We start from the raw sequence: 14,240 nt of genomic DNA on the forward strand, positions 1-14,240 counted from the left end.
AACTTTGGTGGAAATTGGCCCAGCAGTTTTTTCCCATAATTTTTGGATGTACACACAGACATATGGAGAACTGCCTTGTGGGGACAGGAGGGGGGAGTGGTTCTAAGACTTGACCCTGGGTACCCACAACACATTTGCAAAATTTGGTGGAGATTGGCCCAGCCATTATTTTCTCAGATTTTCAGACCTACACAAACATACAGGCAGAGAATTTCCTTGTGGGGATGGAGGTTTTGTTGGTTTAGGGCTAGGAGGTTAAAACCTTGTCTGGATTCTGAAATACTTGTACCCAAAATTTGGGTCCTCGAGTTGCTATGGTTTGGCCGTGAAAGAATAACATACAAATGTACAAACAAACACAGAAACTTGAAAGTCACTTGGGCTCTCAGTGATTTGGATTGCCCTGATCATGTGCTGCATTGATTAATTATCAATAGTCCGTTAAAGTACAGATTGGGTTTGGGAAGTTTAGCTCCCCACACCAAATGTGGGTTTTGTCTCCATCACTTAACAGAGGGAAGAACCCGTCACTTAACCGGCTCAGACTTTCCACCGAAGTTTGCAGAGTCGTTCATGACCCAATTATAGACATTTTAACATTTTTTTTCACCAAAACTCAACAAATGCTTGCCTGATCATAACCAACTTGGTTTCTCCAAAATCAAGAGCAAGCCTTATTTAAACTTAATTTAGATCATACCCCTCCGAGTTGAAGGTCAAGGTCTTACAACCCTTGGTGTATTAATCCACCATTTAGGGTTTTCTCATTATTTTCTGCCAATGTCTGAGCTGTATCTTGATGCCGGTTCGGATCTGAATAAAAACAGTTTATTTTTTTGTCATCGCTCAATTTTGCTATTGCAGAATCTCAAAGACAGAATCACTCGCTTGGCTTTCCAAGATGTTCTTGCATCATCACAGTGTACCTGCACTCAATTTGTGCACATGATTTTTGTTTCTTGTCCTTGACTTACATTTTTCGGATTGTGACCTAATTAACAAAACACATTTTTGATCATAACTTGAATAATCTTCCTCTGATTTTCATGATGTTGAGTAGTTTGGATAAGTTGTGGATGGGGACACATTTTTTTTATTTTGCACTCTATCCCTAAATGCCGAAGGTCAAGGTCATATGGTGGTCCGAAAAACATATGGCCATCATTGGATCACAGGCCAAGATTAATGCCTCCCCCTCCCACCCCTCCGGTCAGGGGAAGCTTACCCCTGGCAAAATTGCTTTGTGATCGCAGATATCTATTTCTTTGTGATGTGCTGAAAATTCGAAATATCCTGCAAATAATTGAATGCAGTGGCTCACAAGAGGACCGCTGCTTGCGATGATTTGATTTCAGATTCATTGCTTTTTTTTCTTTGCAGCGTGGTGTAAAATCGTGTGGTGGAACCATTATTGCCAAAAACTGGATTCTGACAGCAGCACATTGTCTGCAGGAAGATCAAACGAAGGGAAATATTACCAATGACAAAGTCCATATATATGTCGGTCAGTCTGCATTATACAAACGTCAGCTTTCATTGTACATATTGACTGTTTTCTTTATTGCTGTATTTGGGGTTTTGGGGGTTTACTAAAGCAACTCTAAAGACAATTTGTTGATTTAAATGTGAAGCTATACATGTTTTCTTAAACAAACCTGCCGTACCCCTGCATTCCAGTTCTCAGAAATTTGGTTTATTCCACTAATTGTACTTTCTTTATTCCCAGAAGTCACACAGTCATTCATAAAACTAAATAAATAGCATAACTTCACTTGACAGAGTAGTTCCATAATTTAATTGTATCATCAGAGAAGGTAAATATTACAGAATGGATCGGTGAAAAACAACGGTGCCTTCACTAGATATGATATTGTTGTGGTTGACGAAATTTGCAAACCACCATTCAGGTCCCTTAGGTGAGATATCTCTGTAAGTATATGTGTAGTTAGGCCCAAACCCGTTGTTTAGAGGGAATAAATGTCATTTATGCGGGCTGCGACCCTTTTAGATAGCCGTTTTTCTTTTACTATCTTTATTTTGGACTAGCCGCCATTACTACCACCACCAACCACGTCTCAACAGCCATCACACAACAACCACCAGCCGCAACGCCGCTTCACAACTACAACAACGCCAACAGCCACGACCTTTACCGTCACATCTCGCCCTCGCAACCATCGCATCACCGTCATTCCCACGCCGCTTGTGGGCACCGATACTGGACTCGTGCGGGGCGCGCACCGAGCAGGGGTGTGGAGGCGCCGGCCTTTCCGAAGAAAACGGATCAAGGACGACTCACGCCCACTTCTGTTCCGTCCTATCGGCGAGCGTGGGGCGATTTGGCCCCGCCTCCAGGTGCGTTGGAGTAATATCGCTATATGCAAATTCATGGATCAAAAAGCATTCACGCCCACTTTTCCTCGGTCCAATGGGGAGCCAGTTAGAGGTGAAGGGTCGGAGGTAAAGGGTCGAAGGTGAAGGAGCGAGGCCACGGGGCATATAAGGGCTGCGCTCGCCAAACAGAGCAGTATGGAGGGGAGAGAGTGAAGAGTTCGGAGCCAGTGAAGAGTTGGGACGAGTCAAGAGAGGAGACGGAGAGGGCGGTTGGACGGAGCTGTGGAGAGGTGGCGGCGGCGAAGACGGTCGAGGGGGTGCTCGTGTCGGAGTCGGGGAGCTGCGGAGGGAGAGGCCGGCGGCGCGACCGAGGTCGTGGTGGAGACGCTCGTCGCGGGACCCGAGACAGGGAGATATCCACCCCCCCCGGAGCATCAACAACCCCCTCCTGTTTCCCCCCGCGCTGAGATAGTGCGAGAAGGGGGCCCCGTTCCCACCCCCTACCAGACACTGTCCGCGAGGCCCGCGGAGTCGGGGCGCCACCGCCATCTTGCGGCTCATCACCAGACGGGTAGGCCCGACGCGGTCTCGGCCCCAGGCCCGCCTACCCCCCTCATCCTTGAGGGTGGTCCTTTTCTTTTGCTTTGAGTATATGTGTTGTCGGCGCCGTCTGTGAAGTAAAACTGTATAAGTGTTGCCGTGTGCTCGGTAGTCGGTTAGATCTGCATTGTTGCATTTGCTTTTTGTGTAATATTGTGTTTCTTCTTCTTTTACATTTGCTTTTGGTGTGATTGTATATGTGTGCTTTCCGTTCATCGCGAAATAAATGTGCTTCATGTTGAACTGTTTTCCCATTTCGCTTCGTCTTTTCCTTTATTGAATCTCCATCTTACTTCACGTAAAGGGTTGGTCGTGGGCTAAAACGCCTGATAATTAATCGAACCGTCGAGGCCGACGATAACACCGCTCGGTTATCCCGATAGTACGGAACGGGTCGCTTAAAGTGGCCCGTGTCCGAAGTCGACCTGCGGCGAGGTGCGATCGCCTGGTCTACCCTCCGTGTGGGTACTTCGGTAGGTCAAATTTGGCGAGCAACCCTATCCCACGCGGGGGGCCGATTGGCACGATCGTGGTGAGGCCGAAAGGTCCACCCGTGACTAGTTCCCGGCGTTAGTCCAAAGGGTCACGACTGGATTGTCCGTCCGGTGGACGACGTGCCGCGATTCGAGTTACGTGGCTGTTCGCACGCCGGCGGGTGCGAATCCGCAACACTGGTGTCAGGTCGTGCGATATAAACTCATCGCCCTCCTCACGGCACTGGTATCGGAGAACGGGAAAACGGGCTCTCCTGTCTCCAGCTAAATTCACGGGAATCGGTCCAGGGGTGAGAGGAGCGACCCCCGATTCCCTCCAAATTACGAGCGATTCAAATTAACCCTTTGCGAGAACTAAGATGGCGTCTCAAGGCGAGCGGGAGCCGGGGTATTAGAAATGTATATGTGTAGTAATGTAGGATCCATGGTCCAGGATGGAATCCCCGTGCAGGAACATGAACTCCCCCAACTGAGCCCAGAGCCCAAAATAGGTGCGGCAGCGGCCGCGGTGTATGACACCTCCCCTCCCCCTCTCCACCAAAACCCCCCTGATCCTTGCCGAATCGGCTCACCCAAGCGCACCCGACATGGCCCAGCTATTCACCATGCTGGCAAAGATGAATGCGGATGCGCAACAAATGAATGCGGAAATGAAAACGAAAATGGATGCAAACACAAATGAAATGAAAAACGAAATAAAAAGCATGAACGAAAAGATGGAAACAAACATGAAGGAAGAAACGAAAAAGCTGCGGGGTGAGACGCAGAACATGGGCCGAAGCCTGCAGGCGGGCATGAAGGCAGTGACCAGGGAGCTAAAAATGGCGACTCCACGTGTGGGAGCGAACGAGCTGGAAGGGGGTGCAACGGCTGTCGGGCCCGCGGTGGAGGCGGGTGACAAAATAATTCGGGGGGCGTGTTGGGCGAGGGTCGTGACAGAAAAAGTGACGGTAACCGAGAGGGACAAACTAATTGGGGTGACGGAGACGTGCACGAGGGAGATAAGGGAAGAGACGGAAATGATAGTTGAGACAAGGGAGGTAAAGGGTGAAGAGGTGACTGAGTTGGCAGAGACACGGGAGATGGGAACGATAGAGGGAAGACTACACGATGAAGACGGGGTTAGTGACGCACGCACACACACACGGAGGTAGTGGAGGATAATGGGGGTGAGCTCGCGGACTGGGTGGAGGCCCGGTGCGAGCAGCTGGATGGCCTCCTCCAGGAACGAGGGGAGGGAGTATGCCCCCTTGAAGCGAGTCACGACCAGGTGAGTTCGGTCGTGCTTTGCGAGGTTGAGGGGACGAGTGCTGCGAACGGTTGCACGGAGAGCTTGGGGGGTATAGAGGCCCCGGAGATTCTTGTGGGGACACGAATCCCCAGTGTGGTTGTCCCTGTGTGTGTGGTGCAAGGTGTGAGTGCGTCCCCGTGTGTGGAAGTGGCTCCGTGTGTGAGTGGTGTGGTGGCGATTGTGCCGGAGTACGTGCTTCCCAGCACGCCGTGTGTAAAAGGGGCACCGCAAGTGGAAGAGGCCGTGTGTGTGAGTGAAACGGCCAGTATGAGTGAGGGACCACGGTTGAGTGCCCCCGCGTGTGTGAGTGAGGCACGGTGTATGAGTGAGGCACCGCGGATGAGTGCCCCCGCGTGTGTGAGTGAGGAACGGTGGATGAGTGAGGCACCGCGGGTGAGTGCCCCCGCGTGTGTGAGTGAGGCACGGTGTGTGGATGAGGCACCGCGGGTGAGTGCCCCCGCGTGTGTGAGTGGTGTGGTTTGTGTGATGGAAATGGCACGAGTGAGTGGAAGGCCGCGAGTGAGGGGAGCCACGTGTGCAAGGGTAATGGCATGCGTGAGTGAACGGCCGAGTGCAAGGGAGACCGTGTGTGTGAGAGAGCGGTATGTAAGGGAGATGTCGGTGGGCATGTGTGAACATGCAGCCGCGTCTCCCGGGGTGAATGTAATGGAATGGAGTGTGAGCGTTGTAACACGCAGGTGTGCGTGGGTCGAATGGCGACGACGGCGACATGTGAGGAAAGGAAGCCGGGTAGCGGCTGTAGTTGTTTCGGGGACCATGCCGGGTTCACCCAGCAGTGAGCACGAGGTCCGTGCTGTGCAACGCATGAGGCCCCCACGTGCTCGCTTGCGAGAGTGAAGTCCCGGTCCGGAAACGCACGCGGTGGATTTGCCGATCCCGCGGACGGACAAAGTTTAGGCAGGATTACGGATTTGGACCGGACGGGTTCTCCACGCGATCGTGTGTGTTAAGCTCCAACGGGCAAAGCACATGTGTTCGCGTGGGGAACCCCTTGAGACGTGGGGCTTGTATTTTTTTATGCGCACGGTGACGCCATGGCTGCACGTGGGGTTGGAATCCGGCAGGAGGGGTATCCCTGCCGGATAGTACCGTCCAAGGAGGGATGAGGAACACGTGCAGCTGCATGACGTCACGGGCAGGTGCAAAGTGCGCGAGCTGTGAGTTGCCGCGCTGGTGCTGCGCATGTAAAAAAAAAAAAAGAAAAAAAGCAAGCCTCACTTTCGGGTGCACAGGATTCCCGGGCAAGGCGTGGAAGCCTCCCTTGCCAGGGCACAGGATGGAAACTAGTTAGGGGGAAGGGTTAGCTTAGCTAGACCGACTTCATGGGGCAGGGGTAAGTCCTCATGGAGTCCGTGGAATGGATTAGTTAGAGGGATTGTAGCCAGATTTAGGTTGGGAAATAAAATGATTAATGAGATTATTTGGAGACAGTGACAGACTTGTGGATGTGTAGTGGGGACGTAGCTTAGCTACGTAGGTTAAATGGAGCGTGCTGTAGTTTAAGGAACGACGTGGGAGCACGAGTTAGTTAGGGGAGGTAGTTAGAAGGATGGCAGAGTTCAGCGGTGTGTGTGTTGAAAAGTTGTGAGGTGAGTACATGATGAGTGAGTGAGGCCAGCGGGTCTGTGTGAGTGGAGCGAATGGGGACTGCATGGTGCGATGAGTGATTGGGGGGAGGAGTGACTCCCGCCCAAGGGACCCCGGGGTCAGTATAAAGTGAGTTAGGGGGTTAGTCAAATTGAAAAATGGAGGTTGTTTTGTTGTTGGTGGGAGTGTAGGCTCGAAACCCATTTGGAGGGGTGCAGGAGCCCTGTTGACGGGCTTGGGAGCGTGGCTGCGAAAGGTGAGTATCGCTGAGTGGGTACCCCGGGCACCAGGCTAGTCGGCCGTAGTAGGCCAAGGGCCCATGGGGGGCCGGGATAGCGTAGTGGGCACGGGTGCGCCTGCTTGGTGCGGGGGCCCGGGGCGCCATTAGCCGCGTGGGCAGTGTTGTGGGCACGGGTGACCCTCGGAAAGGGGCCTGGGAAGCCAGCCTGCCACGTGTGCGTTTCAGGGGAGGTGCCATGGGGGGCACTCCCCGGTGTTTAGGGAGCTGGTAGGCTCGGAGGCAGTGTAGTGCCCGGGGGTGCCATAGCGGGAGATTCGGCAGAGGGTCGTGCCTGCCAAAGGGAGCCACGTGTCCCAGCCATGAGACCGTGTGAGGGCACGGAGACAAAATTGGTGGGCGAGGCCCGAAATTGTGAGGACACCAACACAGGCGACGGGAATCTGGGTTTATAGAACCAATAGTTTAATCGAGAGGCGCTTGTTGAAAGCCCCGGGGTAGTTTAACAGTTAAATGGTTAGGGTAGATTAGGAAGTGTACCCCTCCGCACCATCCATCCCCTCGCTCTCGTTGTGGGCTGCTGGACCCACTTTGGTTATAGATCGCTGAACTCTGGGGAGGCCATCCTGAGGCTTCGTTGGGCCTCGGCACAGGACGCCAGCTCTCCCTTGTTCCCCTCCAGGAAGGGAACGTAGGGGTTGGGAGTAGGCTAGGTGACAGAATAGGTTAGCCGAACAAGGGCAGTACAGGGGGTTTGGGGACGATTTATAGTGGGGAAGTAAAAAAAAAAAAATAATAATAATAATAATAAAAAAATAAGTTGGGGCTAAATTGGGGTTTGACAAATTAAGGGAGTGGGTATAGACAATGACAGGCGAAGGCGATAGGTTGGGAGGGAGACCGTAGGGTAGGTCCGAGCCCGCCTTCCGAGTGGCCAGCACCACCGCACTCCCTCCACCAACCTCCACTGAACGGCAAAAGCTGGCCAGCTTCATCTGCTGGCTGCGTTGCTGCAAGGCAAAGGCCGGCCCACTTCATCGGCAGCTGTTGTTTTGCTGCAAGGCCTGTGCCGGCTGGATCATCTGCAGCTGCTGTGCTGCAAGGCCTGTGCCGGCTGGATCGTCTGCAGCTGCTGTGCTGCAAGGCCTGTGCCGGCCGGATCGTCTGCAGCTGTTTTCTGCAAGGCCTGTGCCGGCCAGTTCGTCTGCCGGCTGTGTTTGCCTGCAGCGGCCTTCTTCTGCAGACTGTGGTTGCCTGCTCACCTTTGCCATGCCATGCCCACTGCCCCTGTTCACCAGCCCCGTTCAATTTTTGCTTTGCCCCCCCCCCCTGTTCATTGCCATGTGCGCCAGGATCAGAAAGCAACAGTTTGCAAGCTGCAAGAACTGCCCTGTTGGCAGCTACAACACGGGCCTGCAGTGGCGGCCCGTGCACCGTGTTTGCGTGCATCCATTCATCCATCCATTCGTTGTGCTCATTGCGTGTGCCACTTGAGCTGGCACGGAGACTGCGTTTGTGCAGCCCATGCACCGTTGTGGTTCACTGCGTTCATTTTCAAAAGGGAAGGCCTTGGACTGCGAGTGAGCAGCCGGCCACCTTCCCCATCACCTGCATTGTTTGAGCCAGAGACTGCATGCGAGCAGCCTGGCTCCCTGCTAACTGCTTTCTTTTTGCAGAGTTCATTGATCCTGGGCCATGGTTTAGTGTAAAATTTGTAAGTTAAGGTTAAGATGTACTGTACATATTAGTGCGCCCCCGGCATGTCTGTCCTAGCGCCGGCAATTTTATTTAAGTCGTCTGTGTGAGTGAGTTTGTTTAAGTAGTTACTCAGCCCTCAGGTTATTTATTTTGGGGACACGAATACCATGAATGTCGCACTCAGGGATCCGTAGGTAAAATGTACTAGGGGAAAACTACACATGATGGCACACGAAAATTTGACGACTCGGGACGAGTCTGTAAAAAGGGGAGGGGGTAGTGTTGTGGTTGACGAAATTCGCAAACCACCATTCAGGTCCCTTAGGTGAGATATCTCTGTAAGTATATGTGTAGTTAGGCCCAAACCCGTTGTTTAGAGGGAATAAATGTCATTTATGCGGGCTGCGACCCTTTTCGATAGCCGTTTTTCTTTTATTATCTTTATTTGGACCAGCCGCCATTACTACCACCACCAACCACGTCTCAACAGCCATCACACAACAACCACCAGCCGCAACTCCGCTTCACAACAACAACAACAACCCCAACAGCCACGACCTTTACCGTCACATCTCGCCCTCGCAACCATCGCATCACCGTCATTCCCACGCCGCTTGTGGGCACCGATACTGGACTCGTGCGGGGCGTGCACCGAGCAGGGGTGCGGAGGCGCCGGCCTTTCCGAAGAAAACAGATCAAGGACGACTCACGCCCACTTCTGTTCCGTCCTTTCGGCGAGCGTGGGGCAATTTGGCCCCGCCTCCAGGTGCGTTGGAGTAATATCGCTATATGCAAATTCATGGATCAAAAAGCATTCACGCCCACTTTTCCTCGGTCCAATGGTGAGCCAGTTAGAGGTGAAGGGTCGTAGGTAAAGGGTCGAAGGTGAAGGAGCGAGGCCACGGGGCATATAAGGGGCCGCGCTCGCCAAACAGAGCAGTACGGAGGGGAGAGAGTGAAGAGTTCGGAGCCAGTGAAGAGTTGGGACGAGTCAAGAGAGGAGACGGAGAGGGCGGTTGGACGGAGCTGTGGAGAGGTGGCGGCGGCGAAGACGGTCGAGGGGGTGCTCGTGTCGGAGTCGGGGAGCTGCGGAGGGAGAGGCCGGCGGCGCGACCGAGGTCGTGGTGGAGACGCTCGTCGCGGGACCCGAGACAGGGAGATATCCACTCCCCCCCCCAGCATCAACAACCCCCTCCTGTTTCCCCCGCGCTGAGATAGTGCGAGAAGGGGGCCCCGTTCCCACCCCCTACCAGACACTGTCCGCGAGGCCCGCGGAGTCGGGGCGCCACCGCCATCTTGCGGCTCATCACCAGACGGGTAGGCCCGACGCGGTCTCGGCCCCAGGCCCGCCTACCCCCCTCATCCTTGAGGGTGGTCCTTTTCTTTTGCTTTGAGTATATGTGTTGTCGGCGCCGTCTGTGAAGTAAAACTGTATAAGTGTTGCCGTGTGCTCGGTAGTCGGTTAGATCTGCATTGTTGCATTTGCTTTTTGTGTAATATTGTGTTTCTTCTTCTTTTACATTTGCTTTTGGTGTAATTGTATATGTGTGCTTTCCGTTCATCGCGAAATAAATGTGCTTCATGTTGAACTGTTTTCCCGTTTCGCTTCGTCTTTTCCTTTATTGAATCTCCATCTTACTTCACGTAAAGGGTTGGTCGTGGGCTAAAACGCCCGATAATTAATCGAACCGTCGAGGCCGACGATAACACCGCTCGGTTATCCCGATAGTACGGAACGGGTCGCTTAAAGTGGCCCGTGTCCGAAGTCGACCTGCGGCGAGGTGCGATCGCCCGGTCTACCCTCGGTGTGGGTACTTAGGTAGGTCGAATTTGGCGAGCAACCCTATCCCACGCGGGGGGGCCGATTGGCACGATCGTGTTGAGGCCGAAAGGTCCACCCGTGACTAGTTCCCGGCGTTAGTCCGAGAGGGTCACGACTGGATTGTCCGTCCGGTGGGCGACGTGCCGCGATTCGAGTTACGTGGCCGTTCGCACGCCGGCGGGCGCGAATCCGCAACAATATTATCACTGCCCAAGCCATCAACGAGACTTCACAAACAAGAATCAAATATCAACCCTTTTTTCCTTCCTCACCCCACCCTCTTGATGCTTCCCCCTCACCCCAACCCCTAAATGGTTCCTCCTAACCTCACCCTCTCAATCCTTCCCCCGCACCCCTTCTTACACCCAGACTTTCCACTGCACCGCACACACACACAAACCTTCCTCCGCACCCCATACACACAAACCTTCCTCCGCACCCCACATACTCCAGCCTTCTCCCTCAGCCCACGACACTAAAGCTTCACCTTTCCCCTGCAAAGCCCCCCATCCTCCACCCTCCCAACACCTCCTCCACCCTAACTCTAACTGTGTGGACCTCAAATATCTAAGGTTTCCACTCTAACCTGACATCTCTCAATCCAGTCCGCATCATCTGGTCAACAGAATCCTTCCTCCCACAGGATGTCCCTGACTCCTTTGTGTCTCACCCCAGTTATTGTCTCCTCCGATTTGGTTGGCCTGAACCACACCCTGGTAGAGGAGTTACACTTTACATCAATAACTCAATTTCTCACTCCCCATGAACTGATTTTACACCTCCCATTCCACAGGGGTACCTCTGGCTGTGATTTTTTTTCCTCTGATTCCATTTCTTGTTCATCTGTGTGTTGTACCATCCTCCTAACAGTAATGACACCATCTACTGTACATCTCTCTCAGAAAACATGGACAAACTTTTAAACAATTATCCCAACTCTCTCTTCCTCATATGTGGCAATTTCCATTGTTACCATGCAAATTTGCTGGGTGTTGGTACCCCTCTCACCAGCCGTGGCACTTCAGCAAAGAACTTCCGTTACTCTGTGGAACCGACTCAATCTGGGAACTTTCCAATCCGGATTTCTCCTAATGGCAAATCCTCCCTTTTGGACTTGGTGATGACTAACTTCCCTGCAAATGTCTCTTGCTCTTCCTTTGTTCTGATTAGGTCATCTGGTCACGTGCTTGTGAAAGTCAACATCTCTCTGGCTATTATCAGAGAGCTGCTTCAATGGCGGTGAGTCCGGCAGTTCACTCAGGAGGCAGATTGATGGGGACTGTAAGCACCCATCTCTCTTCATTATTGGTCTCTTAAATCCACTGTCCTTGATATTAACTCAGCCTAAGAATTCTTACACAGAACTCTGCTTTCTCTCATGCACAGATTCATCCCATCTCCTCTTCTATTATCCTACCGCTCTTCCTGCCCATAGTACCCTGAATCATGTGGTGAGGCAGTTGCTCTGAAACAACTTGCCTTCTCTTCCTGGAAGGCAAATCTGACCACAGGCATTCTCAGTGCATTCCCAAAAGTCCACAGCAAGTGTGTGTTCAAGGAAACAGCAATGTTTCCCTTTTTCCAAGAGTATTTTGACCTACATATTGATAAAAGGAATATCTTACCATGAAGAAAGGTCTTGTTCGCTGCATAGAAACAGGGTGACCTGGTTGATAATGCTGCAACTTTTGCCATGATTGTGTCATTCTCTCCCTCCCACCCAAAGTGGACACGTATTGCAGTTTTGAGTTATTTTGCCTAATGCTTATCAGCTAATCCTGTAGTTGAGTTGCCAAATGTCTCACCCTCCCATTCTTTGGAATGTCAAATTGTATATAAGAAGAATTGCTCAGGCTTCTGTTTCAGTGAAGTCCATTCAATGTTTCAGTGAATCATTCAATGTTCTTCCTCCGTATATACGAAATTAAAGATTCTCCTTTGGTATGCTGATCCAACTTGTGGAAATTGAGTTATTTTCCACCACACGTCCTTCCCTGTCATACCCAACTACTCCTGAACTCTGTGTCTTTTGCACCTAAGAAGGTGAAGTTAGTTCTTTCAACTCCTCAATTGGACTGGACGGCATCAACTCACATGTCCGAAAATCCTGCTCTGCTGCTCGTTCACCTCCTCTCACTGCCATTTTCACCCTATGATTTGCCCAAGGTCATCTTCCATCTGCTTGGAAATCAGCCAACATCACTGTATGACATAAAAAGTGTAAAAACTGACCCCTTAACTCCAGACCAATCGGCTTACTTCCATTCATAAGCAAGGTCGTGGAATCCATCATTGCAGTTGATATTGAATCCTTCGTTTTCTCCAACAACCTCATCTCAGATCACCAATTTGGTTTCAGACCAAGTCATTCCACCTTGGACATGCTGCTTCCACTCATCCAATAATGGATGGAAGCCCTCATTGTCAGACGTGAGATCAGGGCCGTCTCTCTGGACATGTCTCGTGCTTTTGATGTAGTCTGGCATCCTGCGTTACTCACCAAACTAACTATCTACCTATGGCGTCCAAGGTCAACTCCACACATGGCCTACTGACTTAAAGTACCTCCCCTCTCGTAACCAACCTGGAGCTCTCAACAGAATCCTTTCATCTCCTCTCCTTGTCCAGGTAGGAGTCCTACAAGGTGGCAGTGTTCTGGTCCCAGTCCGATTCATGATCTTCATAAATGATCACTCCGACTCTCTGGAAAATCCCCTTGATCTATTTGCTGATGGCTGATGGCTGCACCCTGTGCCGTGACATCGCTCATCCTTCAGAGAGACAGGCTGCAGCCTCTTCCCTCTGTTCAGACCTTGACAAAATCACAAGGTGGTCAAACACTTAGAATATGTCTTTCAATCCTGACAAATTTCACACTCACACTATCTCTCTCTGAAAGGACTGTCTTGGCAACCCCCTCTGTCCCTGCCCATCTACTATCTCAACAACCCTTTTGAGGATATTCAGTCAAAGTTAGCATCCAAAGCCAGCAGCCGACTGGGCATCCTCCATCATACAAAGTCCTTCCTTGGCACACCGGTACTTGTATCCACCTACAAGGCCTTCATCCACAGCTTGATGGAGTGCTGTTCTCTCCACTGGGTTGACTCACCCACCACACATCTTGCTCAAACGAAGGCCTTCAAGATTATTAGAATTTCCCGCGATGAAGCTGAGTCTCTGGGTCTATCACTTCGGCATCATAAATAGGTCGGTGGTTTTTGTCTTGTGCCACCTCCTTTCAGATCTTGTATCCTCTGCTCTTGATGTGCTTTGTACCCCCTCCCCCCACCAGGTTTCTGCAGGGCACACACAGTCTACCATCAATCCCCTTCTGGTGAAACTACGTAAATCCAGGATCACTGCTTACCTCCACTCATTTGTTCTTCTCTTTTCCTGCCCGTGTAATCAACTTCCACATTCTTTTCAATCTCATATTATTCCCTTCATTGAGGTCATTAAGCCAACTGTTCACCACCATCTCAGATCATCACCAATCCATAACAATGATGTTTTCTACCCTCATTAACCCCCTCTTCTTACCGCACCACAATCCCTCATCCTTCCAAATATCCAGTTTTCCCTCCTGAAAGTTTCCTTCTGTATCCATCTTGTTCACCCCATGCATCCTCTCCTGGTCCCATTCCTCCCCACAGCCATTGTTTGTCAAAGTCTGCACCTCTCTTGGCTTTCAACTCTCTCTCAACTATTATTTTGGCCTGTTGTGTCCTGAACCGTTGAGTATACTAGTATTTGCTCTTCCACGAGCCTCAACTATGTATAAAAAACCCCAAAATATACAACAAAAAACCTGTTTCTGATTTCCTTTCTGTGGCAGATCGACAAGAGGTTTGCCTTGCTGTTGTTGTGGGTCGATTTTTGAAATGTGCACACATTGGTCGGACAGCTGCCCGACCCCACCCACATCTGTCGCTTGACTCCGCCCACCATAGCACCCAGACAAAATTATATGGCCGCCATCTTGTTTTTTTTGTGTGCCTAACACATTAAGCCTGTGTGGGCCTCTCCTGATTATACACTGTCGGGCTTTGTTGCGTCAGATTTCCATTGGCTCTGTTTAGGTCGAGTGTTAATCACGATGAGGGCACCCGAAAAGTCTAATCATATGTCGAATGAAAATTATTCGTATAAGGT

The 14,240-nt window shown here is 51.3% G+C and overlaps 1 protein-coding gene across 1 annotated transcript in view; it reads left to right on the forward strand.

The window, feature by feature from the left end:
* The window catches only part of LOC147035612 (complement factor B-like), a 155,648-nt gene that overhangs the window by 85,743 nt on the left and 55,665 nt on the right, over positions 1 to 14,240 (forward strand). The window contains exon 12 of the mRNA XM_085845276.1: positions 1,381 to 1,504. Within this exon, the coding sequence (XP_085701402.1) occupies positions 1,381 to 1,504 (124 nt within the window). The remainder of the gene's footprint in view (positions 1 to 1,380; positions 1,505 to 14,240) is intronic.

The sequence above is a fragment of the Eptatretus burgeri genome, chromosome 1 (genome assembly GCF_056783735.1).
Source record: "Eptatretus burgeri isolate ZD-2024b chromosome 1, Ebu_testis_v1, whole genome shotgun sequence".
Classification (NCBI taxonomy): domain Eukaryota; kingdom Metazoa; phylum Chordata; class Myxini; order Myxiniformes; family Myxinidae; genus Eptatretus; species Eptatretus burgeri.